Raw genomic sequence first — 21,413 nt, forward strand, 5'->3', positions numbered from 1 at the left:
ATGTTTTGCTTAACAAAAGCTTATCTTCTTCAGATCCAAAAGGAAAAACTGATCTAGCATCCATTGCTGTTTGTGAAAGAGAGCTCCAAACATCTACCATTCTGTGTGTAGAAGTGCTTCCTCTCAGCTCTCCTGAATGGTCTAGCCCTAATTTTCAGACTGTGCCTCCCTAGTTCTAGAATCCCCAACCAGTGGAAATAGTTTATTTTTATCTATCCTGTCTTCTCATGTTAATATCTTGAAGATGTTGATCAGATCACCCTTCACCTTTCTAAATTCTAGAGGAAACATGGTTCATTTGTATAACCTCTCCTCGTAACACCAGACGTCCTTGTATCAGCTTTGTGAACCTGCATTGCACTGCCTCCATGGCCAATATATCCTTCCGAAATTGTGGTGCCCAGATCTGCTGACAATACTTTTAAGAAGGTTCATCACTTCCAGCACTCTCTGCTTGCCCAAGACAGCTGGCGACTGGGCTCTGATTGACTGGCAGTGCTTGGCAGATGGGCCTTCTGCCTTCTTTATTATCCTACAACAAAAATGAAACCTTTACAAAGCTGAGTTGAGAGAGGTGCAAACATCTTGTGGTGCTGTAGATGGGCGATGCAATTTCGCTGCATATGTTTAAATTCTATCAAAAGGGATTTCATAATTCTGCTGGTTTCCACGAATACTAAATTTCCTGTGTACAAATAATTTAATTTGCCAATAAACAGGTCAATTAGTCCAAAGCTAAAATTGCGACCATCTTATGGTTGACTAATCCAGGTGTTTGGAATGTTTATATGTAGGCTAGCAAAAGAGGAAGGGGACCCTCTTGTGTTCCAGTGGTAATGTCCTTACTCCTGGACTGGGAGGTACAGGTTTAAGTCCCACCTACTCTAGAGGTGTGAAATAACAACATTTCTGAACAGGTGGATTAGGAAAAAATAGGTTAAATTAAAGAAAGCAAGAGTGGAAAGGATTCTAGTGTCACAGTGGTAATGTTCCTACTTCTGAGCCAAGAGGCCTGGGTTCAAGTACCACCTGGGCCAGAGTTACTTAAGAAAATTCCAGAACAGATTGATTTAAAAAAAATGCGAGAGAGAAAGGAAGCCTCAGATCTTGCTGAGGGGATGACAAATGAGCCTTCACATAACCATGATGGAGACAGCAAAACTTGTTGGTCAAAATCATTGGCCTGTAGCACACTTTATGGAAGGTATCCAATAAACCCCTGCAAGTCTGGATCGTTCATGGGGTAGACTTGCTTTGGCATGATGGGGGGTGGGGGGGGGGGGGGGGTAGATACACATATTCTATGTTGCAAATTTAGCAATTTAAAAATGTAAAATGAAATTAGGTTCTCTAACAATGACTGAACCATTTTCAGTGTTATTCATGAAAGATTTCTACTTCCAAGTAAAGTTAACACTGAATGACTTACATGTTCAAACTGCTAATATTTTCACTTTGTCTTACGTGTTTTACATCCAACTCTTAGTCAAAGATACCATGTTAAAAATCTCAACACCAGGTTAAAGTCCAATAGGTTTATTTGAAAGTACATGCTTTTGGAATGCTGCTCATTCGTCAGGTAACTAGTGGGGCAATATCACAGGACACAGAATTTATAGTAAAAGATCAAAGTGTCATACAACTGATGCAATGTATTGACATAACCGAGATTGCTATTAAGTCTTTAATCACTTAGAATGAATTGCAGGTTTCGATTCATTAATATTTAAATTCCGGAACATCTTTCAAGTCACAAATCCCAGTTGTCCTCGGACTATGACTTGAAAGATGTTCCGGGATTTATATATTAATGAGTTGAAACCTGCATCCCCATTCTAAGTGATTAAAGACTTAACAGCTATCTCAGTTTGTTCAATACATTGCATCAGTTGTATAACACTTTGATCTTTTACGATAAATTCTGCATCCTACGATCCTGCCCCACTCATTACCTGATGAATGTGCAGCGCTCCAAAAACTTGTACTTACAAATAAACTTATTGGACTACAAGCTGTTGCTGTGTGATATTTTTTTAAACATTGTCCATCCCAGTCCAACACCGGCACCTCCACATCAAAGATACCACGAGTTAGAATCATAGAGATATACAGCATGGAGATATATCCTTCAGTCCAACTCATCCATGCTGACCAGATATTCCAACCTAATCTAGTCCCATTTGCCAGCATTAAACCCTTCCTATTCATATACCCATCCAGATGCCTTTTAAATGCTGCAACTGTACTAGCCTCCACCACTTCCTCTGGCAGCTCATTCCATACACACACCATCCTCTGCGTGAAAAAGTTGCCCCTTAGGTCTCTTTTATATCTTTCCCCTCTCACCCTAAACCTATGCCCCTGTTCTGGACTCCCCCTCCACAGAGAAAAGACTTTGTCTATTTATCCTATCAATGCCCCTCATGATTTTATAAACCTCTATGAGGTCATCACACCCCCACCCCCCAGCCTTCGATGCTCCAGGGAAATAGCCCCAGGCTATTCAGCCTCTCCCTAATAAGTCAAATCCTCCAACCCTGGCAACATCCTTGCAAATGTTTTTCTGAACCCTTTCAAGTTTCACAAGATCCATAACTGCATCTTTAATGCAGATAGAGCCACAAGGACAGGAAATACTAGATATGCCATTATCAAGAACAAATTTATTGCGTAATCCAGCTGAAGAATAATGGCCCTTCTACAACATTCCTGTGCATATTAATGTTCAATTCAGAAGAGCAACTTTAACATAAGTACATCAAATGAAGCTTGCTGCATTTTCCTGACCTTGTGCAAAATTGATGATTTCATCTTTAAATACTGAACTGCTTCTTGTTCACATATTTGCTACACAGAGAGTGAATAATACCTATTCAAACTGGAAATTCCAGTACAGACTTGCTACTTCCAAAGGCTAAACAAATTAAAAACAAAACACCACAGTGTAAAGACTGATATTGTGGTGCATTTCCCCATGCAGCAATTACACCACAATGCTTACAAAAAAAGAGTCACACCATTGCTCATGGAATTGGGCTGACACAATGCCACATATTCACACCCAATGGCATGCCTTGGCCACTGCTTTGAGAGTGTGTTGTTGGAAAAGCACAGCAGATCAGGCAGCACCCGAGGAGCAGGAGAATCGACGTTTCGGGCTGGAGCCCTTTATTAGGAACCGGACTCTGATTGCCAGCATAGAACATAGAACAGTATAGCACAGAACAGGCCCTTCGGCCCACGATGTTGTGCCGAACATTTGCCCTAGCTTAAGCACCTATCCATGTACCTATCCAATGGCCGCTTAAAGGTCACCAATGATTCTGGCTCTGCCACTTCCACAGGCAGTGCATTCCATGCCCCCACCACTCTCTGGGTAAAGAACCTACCCCTGACATCCCCCCATACCTTCCACCCTTCACCTTAAATTTATCTCCCCTTGTAACACTCTGTTGTACCCGGGGAAAAAGTCTCTGACTGTCTACTCTATCTATTCCCCTGATCATCTTATAAACCTTTATCAAGTCACCCCTCATCCTTCGCCGTTCCAATGAGAAAAAGCCTAGCACCTTCAACCTATCCTCGTACGCCCTATTCTCCATTCCAGGCAACATCCTGGTAAATCTTCTCTGCACCCTCTCCAAAGCTTCCACATCTTTCCTAAAGTGAGGCGACCAGAACTACACACAGTACTCCAAATGTGGCCTTACCAAGGTCCTGTACAGCTGCAACATCACTTCACGACTCTTGAATTCAATCCCTCTGCTAATGAACGCTAATACACCATAGGCCTTCTTACAAGCTCTATCCACCTGAGTGGCAACTTTCAAAGAGTTATGAACATAGACCCCAAGATCCCTCTGCTCCTCCACCTTACTAAGAACCCTACCGTTAACCCTGTATTCCGCATTCTTATTTGTTCTTCCAAAATGGACAACCTCACACTTGACAGGGTTAAACTCCATCTGCCACTCCTCAGCCCAGCTCTGCATCATATCCAAGTCCCTTTGCAGCCGACAACAGCCCTCCTCACTATCCACAACTCCACCAATCTTCGTATCGTCTGCAAATTTACCAAGGGGTCCGCATCTGCAGACCTCACTTTCCCCAGGCACTGCTTCACCCGCTATCATTGTTGGTGAGTTGTTCCACAACTGAGAATAAATGATTCCTTTCATTCATTAGAATGGCACTTCAGGAAGAGGTCAGGTTGGCCTCACTTGCACTGACTCGTCATTAGTATGACTGAAATGTTAGCACCACGAAGTATGATTTAGTAATTGAGTTCTCAAGTGTTACCCAAGTAATAGTGAGACAATATAAACATCAATGTGTAAGTGTCTCGCTCATACCAAAGACGAGAGACCTTGGTCAGCACACCATCCACCTTAAAAGTCACTTCCTCCATCACCAACACACAGCGTCAACAGGGTGAACCACTCACAAGAGAAACTAAAACAACTTGCCAAGTGTCTTTCTAGAGTACATTCCAAATCCAGTACATTACCCACTTAGAACTGGAAATATACAATTGTTCCTTCACGAGAAATTCCCTAAATTACACTCCGGGTGAACCTGCACCACATGGACTTCAGCAGTTCAAGAAGATAGCTCATCACCACATTCTCAAGGGCTATTAAGGAGGAGTGACAAATACTGGCCTTGCCAGTGACAGTCACAACACAAATGAATTTAAACATCTCTCTCTAGGTTGGTGGCATTGTTAGATGTAAAGTATCAAGTTAGATGGAATTGCTTTCCATCCCAGCAATTTGCCTCATTCCCAGTTTCAAATAGAACTCTTTTGAATAACTCCTAGAGTTCTAAGAGCAAATTATTGCAACATGGTTTGAGTCATGTCTTAATGATAAGGCAGAGACAGAATGAAAAAAAAAGGGCCTGGGTGGGTTACTCTTCGGAGGGTCGGTGTGGACTTGTTGGGCTGAAGGGCCTGTTTCAACACTGTAGGGGATCTGATCTAATCTAATATAAAACAAAATCCTGCATTCAGAATCCAAATAACTTGCCCAAAAGTTTATGTTGACAACTAGCCTGCTCAGCAACATGAGGATCGAGGACAGAAACTTGTGATATTAAGTTAAAGTCATCCCAAAATGTGGACCCGGCCAACAACCTGTTGAGACATTTTACGGAGGGCCACAATTCAAAACATTGTTTTGCCTGTGGGACATTCTTAGGAATGTTCCAACTCATTGCACTGGTCCTTTGCAAATCTAAAGCCAACATGAATAGATCTCATTTTAATAGGACTCTGTGAGTGGTCAGCAAATCTTATTCCAGGAAGAACAAAGGGAAAATAGAGTAAAAGAATAAAAAAAACTTTGCTGAATTGCAGTTTATATTTCAAAGATGCACAGACTGTGAATGGAGGTCGAGAGGCACATAAAAGCAGCAAACCTGCCAAACTGATAGTAGGATGGGCTGCAAGTTACTATTCATCACATGAACACCACTACACATTCTCAAACCCAATGCAAGTAGTGATCCTTTTTGCTGAAAATTCATTATTAACACCATGCGATGGATGGTCCTGAGGCAGAACATTGTTGTTTCCTTTATTAAACAAACAAATGGCTTTGCCAACTTCATGATGTTATTGAAATGGCTTGCAGGAAACAAACATTGTGGAGAATTTGGGATTGTATTTATGGTATAAAGCATTTTTCCGTTCTCTGTTCAAAGAAATTCAATTCAACAGTCAAAGCTATTTTTTTTAAAAAAGTGGATGTAATATTATGCTTAATGCATACTCCACCACTTCATTCAAATTTTACAGTGGCAAAAACTAACATACAGTGGTTACTCATTTTTCCAAATGGCCTCTAATGCTTATTACATCTAAAATACTTAAGTGTTAAAGCACAATATTCCAAGGACAGAAATATTATTCAATTTTGTTCCAATCACAGATGGCTATTGGTCAAAATGTTCAAATTGTTGCACAGGTAGGAGCACAAAAATGCTAAAGCTTTCCACTTAAAGAGTCATATGTCCAGATGCTATACAGCAGCAGATGTACATGAGCAAGCTTAACAAAAATACTAGCTTTTTTCCCCACTTAAAAAAAACACAGCTGCAGATCAACACATGTATACAACTGCTCTCTGCAATTTAAGACAATTCCAAACTGAACATTTTTTTTAAATTTAGAGGCTCAATGCATTTGTACAAGGCCAGCCACAGTAATAGGTAACTGGAGAGACAGCTCCAGTATGTAAGCCAGCTGACAATAAATATTAATCTCACTAGTCACTAGGGAAAGGCAGAGCAGCTTTGGCTGGTTCAAGTTCTTGAAATGCCTGGCTGTATAGGAACCACATTGTTTCAATTTCTCCTCAGATTATTAATGGATTGATTTGCAGTAAAGGCGATTTCTAAACACACAAGTTCCAGTATTAATATGGGATCTGGGCCTGGCAGATATTCTACCAACAGGCTCTGCATTGTACTGCACTTTAATGTGGCAGGACTCAGCTTTGACACAAGGAAATATTAACTCACCTTGCAGCCTGTGGGAACCCCATCCTGTATATTGTTACTACCACAGCACCACCAAGCCCGATGTTATGCTGCAGAGCGACCTTTGCCCCAAGAACTTGCCTCTTCCTGGCTTCGCCTCTCAGTTGCCAGCACAGTTCAGCACATTGGGCCAGGCCTGACAATCAAACACAGATAGAATCGATTTTTAAAGCCATCACATACAAACACACTAACAGATAACACTTCAAATATTTAAAAGGGTGGGTGTTGTACTCAACTTATTCATAATACAGAAGTAATATTTAAAAGAATATATATAAATAACTATAGCGTGTGTTGTACAAATATAATTGCGACATTGTTTGCATTTCCATCCCTTAGAAATTGTGTTTTTTGGAAGAAATTACATCCAAAATTAGGCAAACTCAGTCTAATTCAAATTCACAAGCTTTTGTTGTCCTAAAACAGACTTGAATCTGATCAGGCCAAGGGCAAATCAGTGGAGCTGTGCCTTTGCGAATATGTCTGTTTTAATATTTCCAGGCAGTTCACTTAAAAGTCCTGACAAAAGGCTACATGTGTAAAAGATTTTTTTGGTGCTCCTGTTTAAAGCAGTTGACTAATTTGCTGTGTTTTCTATTTAAAATACTCTAGTCCAATACCAGATCGATGCCTGCCTTAACAATCATTCCTCTTGGGTTCCTTTCAGATGCTTTTCCACATCAGCCTGAGTGTTTCAAATCAGAATAGTCAACATGGAGAAAGATTGAGTGATAATTGACTAACAATAGTAATACGTAGATTGCAAACCTATTTAAATAACAAAGTACTCTGCAGATTTACTCACAGCTAATCTTGAACTTTAATCCATTATTATATTGAATCACGTACTTGGTCGGTTTATTTAAACCAATGCCAGAACATATCATTTAAGAAAGTCACCTGACTACCTCAGTGTAGTTACCTGAGTTAGTTAAATAGGTTGTTAAGTGCTTGGCCTATAATTACCTGTGTTTTTGTTTCTTTCCCTTCGTGAATGTCAATCATGTTGCAGTTTTACATTCCTCACTTGACCTCATCCAGATTTTTCATCATAGCCCATGTCATTCAAGCCTCTATTTGAAGCCATCCACTACTTTGAAAGCCCCTTAGTAACAATATTCTGGGGGTCTTAACGGACCAGAAGTTTAACTGGACCAATATCCTGATCACCAAAAATTGTTTCAGAGGTTCAGGTAAAGCCTTGATGCTCGGAATCTAAAAATGCAATACCTCACCACTCAGAGTTTCTCTATTGACTGCAAGGCCAGAAACAGGAACAATACTATCCAAAAGGATGCACACGCCACAACTCACCAAACTTACTTTATCTTCACCTTCAAGCCCTGCAATCCCCTACCTAATGAGAAGGTACACAAGATCAATAAGATGGTGGGAACACTCATTTGCATATATACCTACTTTACTTAATTGAATATTTATCAATCAATTTAGAGGCTCAATTCCATATACAAATCAGATACTCTAGGAAAGCAGTCACTGGAATAGGCAAATCTAGAGGCACCAGAAGCACTTTTGAGAGATTTAACAACAGAGGAGCTGAGGCAATTCTTTCTTTATTTCATTGAATTTACAATGGCTGTAGCTACTTTGAAATATTCTCACTTGTTTCACTTGGCTCAAAAACTCTCATCTCATACATCTTTACTGCTATAAGGTGAGGACTTTTTTTTTTGAGTGATCTCCTACCTCATTTATAATCAAAAGCTTCAAATCTGTAGAACGACAAGTTTCCTTCACACTTCCGTTAATATGCTTTCAAACTAACTTTTTAAAGTTTCCCCCAGCATGCGGGTGACACTGACCCTGAAGTATCTTCATGCAGGTCTCTCACATTCTGCCCTCTAATGTGAAATTATTCAAAACTCTGCTGCTCTAAGTTTTATGTGCACCGAGACCCATTTATCCCTCTCCCCAATATGCTACTTTAGCTCCCGGTTATCAAATCCTTTGGTGCCCTACCTCTTCCCTATCTTTGTAATTTCAAACTCTTTTCAGACATCAATGCTCTTCTAATTCTGGCCTAATTAGGGTGACACGATGGCTCAGTGGTTAGTACTGCTGCCTCACAGCGTCAGGCACCTGGGCTCGATTCCAGCCTCAGGTGACTGTATGGAGTTTGCACATTCTCCCCGTCTCTGCATGGGTTTCCTCCTGATGCTCTGGTTTCCTCCCACAATCCAAAGATGTGCAAGTTAGGTGAATTTTCTGTGCTAAATTGTCCAGAGTATTCATGGATGTGTAGGTTGGGTGCATTAACCAGGTGAAGTGTAGGGAATGGGACTAGGTGGGTTACTCTTCAGAGGGTTGGTGTGGACATGTTGGGCCAAATGGCCTGTTTCTACACTGTTGGGATTCTTGACCATCTCTGATGTTAATCTCTCCACTAGTGGTGGCTATCCTTTCTTTTAGCCTTACACTTTGGAATTCTCTTCATAAAACATTTTGCCTCTCCAACTTATTTTCCTTTTCTACAATCTCCTCAAAACCTATCTTGAGGAAGTCATCTGATTTAATACTTCCTTATCAGAATTGGTGTCTTTGATAATGTGCTGGTGGATCACTTAGGCACATTTTACCATATTTAAGGACATTACATAAACGTGATAAATGTAACTATGTTCAGAAAGGGAAATAAAACTGCAGTGGAAATTGAAGTTAATTCTCTCTATTTCATAGTAGGGTAAACCCTGCTACACATTCAACTGAATCACCTATTTTTTGTGGCTGAGGATCCCAAACACAATGTCTTCAATTCTGCACAAATGAAACCCAACACATATTCAAATGTTGCCAAAACAGAACTCGTATCAACTCTCACTTGGTCAGTCAAATATTCTACTTCTCATACATGTTGAGACTCTGGAATATGTTGATCACTTCTCATACTATGGAGGCACCTCTCTCAAATGGTACCATTGACAACGAGATCCAATATTGGATAAGGGTCTATTCAGCACTCTGCAAACTTTGGCACCCTATGTTTGACAATAGACACAGCCAATCAGAAAGAATTGCAACAACGTGTCCATCAAGCTGCAACAAGCTTTAAACTTTAGCATCTTAGTGATGTGGCAGACTGATGGTAGAGAAGAAAATCCTGCACTGCAAGTTTTTGTGGAACCTACCTATATGTTCCCAAAGATCTGAAGGTTGAAAATCAGCCTGTCTATCCATAAAGACCTCCAGCAGAAACTCACAACCGTGATTAGATATCACCTCAAACTCTAGTTAATGATATGTACAAGCTATTATTTTGGAAGAAGATTGGAGGATATTGATGAACTCGTGAGTCCTGCAGGAAATGAGCCAACAAAGCAAATTTCCTCAATCTAAGAAGATTAGCAATGAGGGCTTTTTGAAACAGTGGTTGTGAAGGAATAATGAATTTCTATCACCTGAGAAACAACTAAACACAGGAAGCAGGGTCTGAAGAGCAGTAGGAGCATTACCAAGTCTGACAGCTGCTCCTAATATTGGCCATGCTCCCAATTCCATATTTCCTTGCAAGTAAAAATCTTTGAGGCCCCAAGATGAAAATTATATTTACTTTTGTAAAACAGCACATAAAAGATTTCTTTACTATAATTACTTATATAGACAATGAAAATAATCCTAATTTTGGCAAATTATTTTAGCAATTTTGTTTTCGCTGGAAGTGCAAACCATATTTTTAAATGATATATAACAAATGGGACAGAAGGATGCTGATAAAGTAAATGTTTTTCAGTCACAGAATTCAGATGATATTCCATTCTCCATTTATTGATGGATACTCTCTTACACCTGCCAAATATATTTTTATATATAGTGTGTGTGTATTCACAATATCTACTGGGAACATAGTGTTCATAATATTTACCATCTCGCTTAGTTCTACCACAAATAAAAGATCAGAAAAAGCAAAGATATTTTCATTTTAAGAAATTATGTGGGATTTTACAACACAGAAACCAGCCTGCCTTCATGAGTTTATGCTCCAAACGAGCTTCCTCCCATCTTATTTCATTGCATCTTATCCACATTTCTTTCTGCCTTGTGTGTTTATCAGTTAAGTTAAAATAAAAATCCACTTCTGAAAATTAGTCTTTGATTTCCATTTAGAAAAGTAAATAAGATTAATTTCTCCTCGTCTCTGAACCTGGTTCCAACTGAAACTTATTTCAGGCACTGATGTTAATTAAATGAGAACTGATGACAATATGAACAAATGCAAGTTATGAAATGGTCCTGCACATGGCAGACATGTGAAAATTGTCTGATGCAATACCACCTGTCAATATCCTATATTCCCAAAGAACTATTCAGCTCGAGATGATTTCCAATGCTATATTCGGACGATGGTTTTGGAGCAACAAGTGACAATGATGATAATGTTGTCTTCAATAAGTCAGAGAACATGCTGCTTTTTAAGAAGAGGAGGGTTCAGTCCAACATCAGTACAACTGATTTACTAGGAATAAATAAGAATTTTCAAAGCTGGGCCACCCAGGAATATTACGGGTCAATCCCTACATTGAGTCGGCTGACAGGGCCGACAGGGATTTGCAGAGTGGAAATCATTCTGGGTTTCTACTCTTGATTGTCATCTAGTGATTTCTACTGGAAGTGAACATTTAAATGTACATAAGTCCAAGTTCAAATGTTTCATTTCCCCCTAATGATTGAAACGATCCTCGAATCACAACATCAAAACTCACATTGGGCACCTGAGTAAGTTTAGTGCCGCTAAGGTGGGAAAGGAAAATTTGTCTTTCCTCCTGTGATGTAACTACTGAATCCACTGCACCATTGGGAAAACACTTGATCTTATTCTATGCCCTATTTTCCACCCCACTGTGAAAAACCCGAACTTAGTATAATATAATTTCCAGTGATGCCAGGAATTTTCTAGTGTCTTACCCGTTGACCGGAGAATATTTGAAGACCACCATTAGATTGGAAAACATCTGTTACTGTCCTAATATGAATATGGCAACTTCTGGCCAAGGAAAGAAAAAGGAACAAATAGAAAGAAAGCTGCTATTTCCTCTGCAGCTTAAAATATGATCTTATGACACACATTCCCTGTAATGATTCATCTGTAAAATGGTCCAACAATTCCTTTCTGAATATATTTGTATTTGCAGTGCATAGGAAAATTCAAACTAGGGTCAAAGTAAAAAGACATTTCATATATCTCAAGGTGCTGTAGCCTTATCTTACACTCTTACAACTGTTTAAAAATAAAGATTAGACTGGCAGTTTTTAAATTCTCTGCTGAAATCTTCCAAACATTAAATTCTCAATAGTAAAATTATTGGTCACTGCTAATATGGTGAACATATGGGCTGTTTTTTAAAAAAATAATTTCCTGTTATGAAGTCAAAGAATATGCTTTCCAGATGGAGTTTGATCTAAAATGTTAGCAGAAAACATAAGCTGGTAACACGTGAAAAGTGAATTAATCAGAAGCAGCAGGAGGATTTCTAAAGGTATATAAAATCAAGATGTAAAACCAGAGGTTAAAGAAAAACATTTTGTCTAGTAGATTACACTCATGAATCAAGTCCAGCTCTGAAGAAACTTCATTCCTTGCAAAAGCTTCACAAATTAGTTTTGAGTCTAAAAACAAGATATTGAATGTTATTTAGAATATTAAACGAAGTTTCACACATCTAAAATGAATGCTTATGGCACATATAAAATAACTCATCAACTATTAGCATTATACTCGCCTTCCAGTCCTCCTTCTGAAAGTGGCACTGCTATTGAGCATTATCATTTGCAGCCAGTGCGAAAATTGAAGGTGTTTTTCATACATGTACATTATTTATCATCTAATGTAGATTTTCACTGGTCACATAAATTTTAAAAATGCAAAAGCAAGTGTGAAACGAAAGCTGCAAAATGACATAAAATCAATAGTTTTACTCCATCTGCCAATTTTTAAAAGAATTCTACAAACAGATTCAGTTGCAACCCTTTGTAATTTAGGGAGCGAAAGAAAACTATTAAAAAAGGATATAGGCCTGAAACTTCCTGAAAAGATGTGAAAGTGAAAGATTTCCAAAGCCTCACTCTGTTCAGAAAATAGTCTACCCCTGTATTCTTCTGACCAAAGTGTATAACCTCACTTTCCCACAGTGTATTCCATCTGCCACTTTTTTGCCAACTCTCCCAGTCTGTCCAAGACCTTCTACAGCCTCCCCACTTCCTCAGCATTGCCTGTCCCTTCACCTATATTTGTACCATTTGCAAACTTAGCAACAATGACCTCAGTTCCTTTGTCCAGATTAGTAATGTATAACACGAATGTGGTCCCAATACTGGTCTCTATGAAACTTCACTAGTCATCCTGAAAAACACCCCCTTATCCTCACTCTCTGCCAGTCAGCCAATCCTCTATCCATGCAATACCTTGGTCCTTACACCATGGGCTATTGTATTTAGCAACCTCGTGTGAGGAACTTTGTTGAAGGCCTTCTGGTAATTTAAATAAATCATGTCCACTGACTCTCCTTTGTCTAACTTGCTCATTACCTCCTCAAAACATTTGAACAGATTTGTTCACAAAGGCACGCTGACTTAACCCTATTTCACCATGCACTTCCAAGTATTCTGCAATATCATCCTTAATAAATGGACTCTCAACTCTTACCAATGACCAAGGTCAGGCTAACAGGCCTACAGGTTTCTGTCTTCTGCTTCCCTCCCTTCTTAAATAGGGATGTTACATTAGCCATCTTCTAGTCCACTTGGACTCTCCCTGATAGATCACCACTTTCCTCAGCTATCTCCATCAGAACTCTAGTTTGTTGTACAGCTGGTCCAGGTTATTTACCCACTCTCAAACCTTACAGCTTTCCCATTACATTCACCTTAGTGATGACTACTGCACTCACTTCTGCTCCCTGACTCTCTTTAGGTTACAGTATGAGACTGGTGGCTTCCACTGTTAAAACTTGATGGTAACTACCTATTCAGATCCTCTGCCACTTCTTTGATCCCCATTAGTACCTCTTCAGTCTTACCTTTTATATATTTAAAAAACACACTCATATTTGATAATCTCTCCTCGATTGCTTCTTTTTTTTAAAAAATGTTATCCTTTGCTTGTGTTTAAAGGTTTCCAAATCCTTTGGCTTCCCACTAACCTTGACCACATTGTATTTTTTTTTTCACTTTTATGCTATCCCTGACTTTGCTCATTAATCATGTTTGGCTCAACATCCCCTTAGTGTGTTTTTTTTTTCTTCGGGATGGATTTCTGCTGTGCCGCCTGAACTACCCCAAAGTTCCTGCCATTTCTGCTCTTCCATCTTTCCTACTGAGCCCTCCTTCCGATCAACTCTGGTCAGTCCCTCCCTCATCTGTGTGTAGTTACCTTTACTCAATTGTAACACTGTAACTTCTGATTCCAGTTTCTCCCTCTCAAATTGCAGTGTGAAATCTGTCATATTATGATCATTGTCCCTTTGGGGGTTCCTTCATCTTAAGCTCTTTAATCAAGTCTGCCTCATTCCACATCACCAAATTCAGAACTTCCTGTTCCTTAGTCAGCCCTCTCCGTAAGCTGCTCCAAAAAAACAACCTTGTCACAGACAGTACATACATTCCTTTTCTTGAGATCTGCCTCCAACCGGATTTTCCCAGTCTATCTGCATATTGAAATTGCCCATGATTGTTTTAATAGTGCCTTTCTAACATGCCTTTTCTCTCTCTCCCAATTTATTTTCTTCCCTATATCCTTACTTGTGCTAGCAGGCCTGTACATAGCTCCCATCAGGGTTTATTTCCCTTTGTGGATCCTCTACTCTATTCAACAACTTTCGATTCTATATTGCCTCTTGCAATTGACTTAATTTCATTTCTTCTTAACAAGGCAACCTCGACCCCTGTGTGCACCCTCATGTCATTTCAACAGAATGTATATCCTTGGATATGTTGTTCTCTGTCCTGATTCCATTGCAGCCACGTCTCAGGAATAGCCACAACATTGTACTTGCCAATTTAAATTTGTGCTACAAGCTCATCTATCTTGTTTCATGTACTCCGTGCTTTTAAGTACATCTCTCTGAGTCCTGTGTTGACTGCCCCCCCCGCCTTCATAATCATCCTATCTGCTATCCCTGAAGTTAGAATCCCAAACTTTTCCACACTTGCCAATTACTTGATCTAGAAACTTTAATAACTGCTACTGAGACTTTCTCCACCCTTGAGCTTTTTCCATAATTTTCCATGCAACTGAACCCCCATCCCCCACTATTTAGCTTAAAGCCGTATTTACAGCCCCAGTTATGACATTCACTACGTATCTAGTCACAGCATGATTCAGGTGGAGCTCATCCAATCAGAACAGCTCCATCCTTCCCCTGTATAAGCACCAATAACACATGAATTCAAACCCACACCAATCTTTGAGCCACATGTTCACCTCTTTGAGGAGTTAAATTGAGCCATTAATAAGATGGTTAAGAAGCTATAATCACAATTAATCAGCAGCTCAGCACCATCTAGCAACAGGTTGCCACATTAACAGGCAGATGGATAGAAGATGCAATGCGTTGCTCATCAGATTTCTTGTCCTGTTCTTCCACACATCTCACCTTAGACCTCATTGCTAAGATTCTGACCTGAAAATCACACTGTCTTGTGAGGGAATATAAAAATTGTGTAAAACTACAGGAACTCCCTACTTCTTCATGCTTCTCTTTGCATTTAAAAAATGAAGATTGAAGCCTCAGACCACCATTTATGCACATAATACACAGAATTTAAAAAAAAATTAGATCATGAAAATATTCAATTTTGAAAGCAAAATATTCTGATTCCATAAAAGATACAACTTTATGGATGTCAAAAATGTTCCTAAAATATGACTTTGAATCTACATCTGAAATTTTAGACGTAACATATAGTCTTATCAACATTTAAATAAATTCAATTAAAATGGCCTGAGATACACTTTTGTATTGTGAAGTCTGTTAACAAGAGGAGAAGATTTCTCCAGAAGCTTTATGGAATCACCACAAAAGATCAAGGAAGTTCAAGAATAGGGCAAAAACTCTCTCCCAACTTTTTCATTCACGTCCGAAAGATGCTGACAAATCTTTGAATATTTCAGACACTGACAGCCATTCAGTTTCTCAGTACATGCCAACAATCTCTTCAATAATATCAGAAGCTGATGCTGTCCTCATTTGACACAAATTCACTTTCTAGCAGATACTACTGAATAATCAGGGCTAGGGACCCAGTCTCAGCTTTTATCCCCTCACACGTCACAGTAACTAAAGCCCACTGTAATGGCCCATATCTACAGGCTAGGCCTTACCAACGCAGCAGTGATCTGAGAAAGACCTACTTTTCCCTAACTTTGTATCCTAACATGACCGTATGAATCATTCAGCAAACTCCAATGGAAATAAAACCAGAACGATCTGAGTGGGGCATTGGCCAAAGGGCAAGGTTGAGCTTAGGCTTCTCTATTAGATTGCTCGAAAGGGCTCTTCACAATTTCAGTACAGGCAACTCATGCACAAGATTGGAAATATTTACAGGGAAATAGATATAGTAATCTTATTCATAAAGAAGAGACTCAACTAAACTGCACTGTTTGATCTGTAACTAGTATCACTACCCATACTGCTATCAGGCCTTACACAGTTGATTTGAACGAAGTGTGGAATAGGGGGTTACATAATCAATAGATTATTCGTGAGGATTCACAATGCTGTTTCTATCAATAGGACTACCAATTGGAAGCAAAGGTAGATAACTTTGTAGCAGTTCTTGCCTTTGTGTAATTGGATTTTGAGTGAAACCCAAACAGATGGGACGAAAGATTTTCCCTTGGAAAGATTTTAAACCAGAAAAAAAAGAGTTGAATGAGAAGAGTTTAGCAGGTTCCAACGTAATTCCCACTGGATACAAAACATACAGCACAGAATACATCAACAATTTACAACTGGGCCAGAGGATAAAAAGATTGCAGTTGATTCTTGTGGAGGACTGCAGTATCTTGCTCTGTAAACTTCATAAAAATAGGGAAAAATAACTCGACTGAATATAACAAAAAAATCGAGTACATTTGGAGATTAACTACAGACAGTTATATCAGCCATGATACTACAAAATAAGAGTTATAGTTTGTCAACTATTTCATGCTTTTTCAAAACCAAAATACGGGGAAGGGGATAGGATGAGGTTTGCAATTGAAACAAAATAAAAAGTTACCTTAACATGGAACTTTAACTCTTCTCTGTACAGACATTGCCTAACCTGCTGAGTGTTTCCAACACAGCTTTTGTTTTTAGCTCATTTTATTTTTGTTTTGTGCATTATTCTTATGATTTAGTGAAAAAAGTAACATGAGAACATTAAAAACTAATACTGAGTTTGCAACTGACAATTTACGGTGCAAATATTCACAAAACCTGACATGAAACACCACATGATAAAGGGCCATTGTTACTTTCATCATAAAGTTTCATAAATGGAGTAACTTCAAGCAGAATTGGAGGTAAAACTCCAAACTCAAAAGGCCACTGAGAGAACATGTGGAATTATGCACACAAAGGAGAATGAAAAGGCAGGGAGTGGGGAGTCACAACAAAAAAGTTACAAATAAGTAAAAGAAATTTAAAAAACAAAAAAAAGAAAATTAATGAGGGAAAAGATGGGAGAAAGGAGAGAAAATAGAAAGAAACTCACATGTTATTTTTTGATTTATCTCAAACTTAATGCCATAGAAGATGGATTGGAACAGACAATATTTTTAATTGACCCCTATAATATTTGATACTAAATCTTCTTTTACAATTATTGTATTATAATAATATTGGGGTATTTTGAGTGTTATTGAACTCTCAACCTGAAGTTTTGTTTGATGGAAGAACTGATATAAGGCTTGGTGTCATCAAGAGACCAATTCACAATCAGTGTTTCAAACAAGGAGTTATCCGGATCAGGATGCACTTACTCTAAGCAAAGAAAAGGCTGAATTTAATGGTTGCAGCAGTGGCTCCATCCATTGGCTTGAAGCAACATCACAACTACCATTTCTGGGGGCCACAGCAGGACTAAATCCTATAATACTGGATTAGTGGTGCTGGAAGAGCACAGCAGTTCAGGCAGCATCCAACGAGCAGCGAAATTGACGTTTCGGGCAAAAGCCCTTCATCAGGAATAAACGCAGTGAGCCTGAAGCATGGAGAGATAAGCTAGAGAGGGTGGGGGTGGGGAGAGAATAGCATAGAGTACAATGGGTGAGTGGGGGAGGGGATGAAGGTGATAGGTCCAGGAGGAGAGGGTGGAGTGGATAGGTGGAAAAGGAGCTAGGCAGGTCGGACAAGTCCGGACAAGTCAAGGAGACAGAGCTGAGCTGGAAGTTTGAAACTAGGATGAGGTGGGGGAAGGGGAAATGAGGAAGCTGTTGAAGTCCACATTGATGCCCTGGGGTTGAAGTGTTCCGAGGCGGAAGATGAGGCGTTCTTCCTCCAGGCGTCTGGTGGTGAGGGAGCGGTGGTGAAGGAGGCCCAGGACCTCCATGTCCTCAGCAGAGTGGGAGGGGGGAGTTGAAATGTTGGGCCACGGGGCGGTTTGGTTGATTGGTGCAGGTGTCTTGGAGATGTTCCCTAAAGTGCTCTGCTAGGAGGCGCCCAGTCTCCCCAATGTAGAGGAGACCACATCGGGAGCAACGGATACAATAAATGATATTGGTGGATGTGCAGGTGAAACTTTGATGGATGTGGAAGGCTCCTTTAGGGCCTTGGATAGAGTTGAGGGAGGAGGTGTGGGCACAGGTTTTACAGTTCCTGCGGTGGCAGGGGAAAGTGCCAGGATGGGAGGGTGGGTCGTAGGGGGGTGTGGACCTGACCAGGTAGTCACGGAGGGAACGGTCTTTGTGGAAAGCGGAAAGGGGTGGGGAGGGAAATATATCCCTGGTTGTGGGGTCTTTTTGGAGGTGGTGGAAATGTCGGTGGATGATTTGGTTTATGCGAAGGTTGGTAGGGTGGAAGGTGAACACCAGGGGCGTTCTGTCCTTATTACGGTTGGAGGGGTGGGGTCTGAGGGCGGAGGTGCGGGCTGTAGACGAGATGCGTTGGAGGGCATCTTTAACCACGTGGGAAGGGAAATTGTGGTCTCTAAAGAAGGAGGCCATCTGGTGTGTTCTATGGTGGAACTGGTCCTCCTGGGAGCAGATACGGCGGAGGCGGAGAAATTGGGAATACGGGATGGCATTTTTGCAAGAGTTGGAGTGGGAAGAGGTGTAATCCAGGTAGCTGTGGGAGTCGGTGGGTTTGTAAAAAATGTCAGTGTCAAGTTGGTCGTCACTAATGGAGATGGAGAGGTCCAGGAAGGGGAGCGAGGTGTCAGAGATAGTCCAGGTAAATTTAAGGTCAGGGTGGAATGTGTTGGTGAAGTTGATGAATTGCTCAACCTCCTCGTGGGAGCACGAGGTGGCGCCAATGCAGTCATCAATGTAGCGGAGGAAGAGGTGGGGAGTGGTGCTGGTGTAATTACGGAAGATCAACTGTTCTACATAGCCAATAAAGAGACAGGCATAGCTGGGGCCCATACGTGTGCCCATGGCTACGCCTTTGGTCTGGAGGAAGTGGGAGGATTCAAAGGAGAAATTGTTAAGGGTGAGGACCAGTTCGGCCAAACGAATGAGAGTGTCAGTGGAAGGGTACTGTTGGGGACGTCTGGAGAGGAAAAAACGGAGGGCTTGGAGGCCCTGGTCATGGCGGATGGAGGTTAGATTAGATTAGATTACTTAGATTACTTACAGTGTGGAAGCAGACCCTTCGGCCCAACAAGTCCACACCGACCCGCCGAAGCGCAACCCACCCATACCCTTACATTTACCCCTTACCTAACACAATGGGCAATTTAGCATGGCCAATTCACCTGACCTGCACATCTTTGGACTGTGGGAGGAAACCGGGGCACCCGGAGGAATCCCACGCAGACACGGGGAGAACGTGCAAACTCCACACAGTCAGTCGCCTGAGGCGGGAACTGAACCGGGTCTCTGGCGCTGTGAGGCAGCAGTGCTAACCACTGTGCCACCGTGCCGCCCACTTAGGAGGTGTAGAGGGATTGGATATCCATGGTGAAGATGAGGCGTTGGGGGCCGGGGAAACGGAAGTCTTGGAGGAGGTGGAGGGCGTGGGTGGTGTCTCGAAAGTATGTGGGGAATTTCTGGACTACGGGGAATAGGACAGTGTTGAGGTAGGTAGAGAAGAGTTCAGTGGGGCAGGAGCATGCTGAGACAATGGGTTGGCCAGGGTGGTCAGGCTTGTGGATCTTGGGAAGGAGGTAGAACCGGGCAGTGCGGGGTTCCCGGACTATGAGGTTGGAAGCTGTGGGTGGGAGATCTCCTGAGGTGATGAGGTTCTGTATGGTCTGGGAGATGATGGTTTGGTGATGGGGGGGTGGGGTCATGGTCGAGGGGGCAGTAGGAAGAGGTGTCCTCGAGTTGACGTTTGGCTTCAGCGGTGTAGAGGTCAGTGCGCCAGACTACCACTTTATCTGCTGGCTTAATGGTGAGGTTGGGATTAGACCAGAGGGATTGGAGGGCTGCACGTTGTGAGGGTGAGAGGTTGGAGTGGGGGTCGACAGGTTGAGGTGGTTAATGTCCCGGTGGCAGTTGGAAATGAAGAGGTCGAGGACAGGTAATAAGGTAAAAACAATGACTGCAGATGCTGGAAACCAGATTCTCGATTAGTGGTGCTGGAGGAGCACAACAGTTCAGGCAGCAACCAAGTAGCTTCGAAATCGACGTTTCGGGCAAAAGCCCTTCATCAGATGAAGGGCTTTTGCCCGAAACGTCGATTTCGAAGCTACTTGGTTGCTGCCTGAACTGTTGTGCTCTTCCAGCACCACTAATCCAGAAGAGGGCAGGTAATAGGCCAGCGCGAGGTGTCCAGGTGGATGCAGTGTGTTGGAGGTGGGCGAAGGGGTCCTTGGAAGGTGGGCGGGAGTCCTGATTGTGAAAGTATGCTCGGAGGCGGAGGCGACGGAAGAAGTGTTCGATGTCATGGCATATATTAAATTCACTGATGCGTTGGACGGAGGGGGATGAAGGTGAATCCTTTGCTGAGGACTGATCGTTCGTCCTCAGTGAGGGGGAGGTCTGGGGGGGGATGGTGAAAACTCGGCAGGGCCGGGAGCTGGGATCTGGTGTGGGTGTGGAGCTGGGAGTGGGGTCGGAGCCAGTACCTGGAGTGGGTGTGATGGTGGGGGGAATGGGGGTGGAGGCATGAGCAGGGGTAATGTTCCCCTTGGGGTCTGGGGGGTGGGGATAGTGACAGTGGGGTCTGTGGGCGGGCGTGTCAGCAGAATGCAGGTGAGTGGCGCTGGTGGGGGCGGAAGTGGTAGTGATCATGGCAGTATGGGTGGCGGAAGTCACTGAGCGTGTGGCATCAGCGATGATGTGAGGGCCGGAAGTGGCTGTGGGGTGGCCATGATGGGGGCGGAAGTGACATCATCACTCAGCGTGGGGGTGGTAGCTGCGTCAGCCGCATGGCTAATGGTGTTTCCGAGGCCAGGGGAGTCTTCTGGAATGTTTGAGGAGCGCTGGTTATGGAGGTGGGTGGATAAAAGTTTGTTGTACTTACAGTTTTTGATGTTTGAGATGGAATTGAAATACTGTTTGTTGAGAGTATGAATTCTCCTGAGGATGTAGTACAGAGTGGTCCTTTGCAATTCTGAGAGAGTGTGGCCCTCAGCTGAGGCAGGGCTGACTGGAGAGAGGTTAGGTGCCGGTGCATTGCTGCAAGTGTGGAGTGGAGGATCTTGAAGGAGAACTGTTGCTGGTGTTTTTGAATCTGTAGTCTGTACTGTTTGTCCTGTTCGGGTCCGAA

The 21,413-nt window shown here is 41.7% G+C and overlaps 1 protein-coding gene across 4 annotated transcripts in view; it reads right to left on the reverse strand.

Moving 5' to 3' along the window:
- The window catches only part of scp2a (sterol carrier protein 2a), an 81,620-nt gene that overhangs the window by 23,526 nt on the left and 36,681 nt on the right, over positions 1-21,413 (reverse strand). For all 4 annotated transcript variants that reach the window (XM_072574189.1, XM_072574190.1, XM_072574188.1 and 1 more), the window contains one exon: positions 6,523-6,676. In XM_072574189.1, coding sequence (XP_072430290.1) covers positions 6,523-6,676 — 154 coding nt within the window. The remainder of the gene's footprint in view (positions 1-6,522; positions 6,677-21,413) is intronic.

Source organism: Chiloscyllium punctatum, chromosome 7 (assembly GCF_047496795.1).
Source record: "Chiloscyllium punctatum isolate Juve2018m chromosome 7, sChiPun1.3, whole genome shotgun sequence".
Lineage (NCBI taxonomy): Eukaryota > Metazoa > Chordata > Chondrichthyes > Orectolobiformes > Hemiscylliidae > Chiloscyllium > Chiloscyllium punctatum.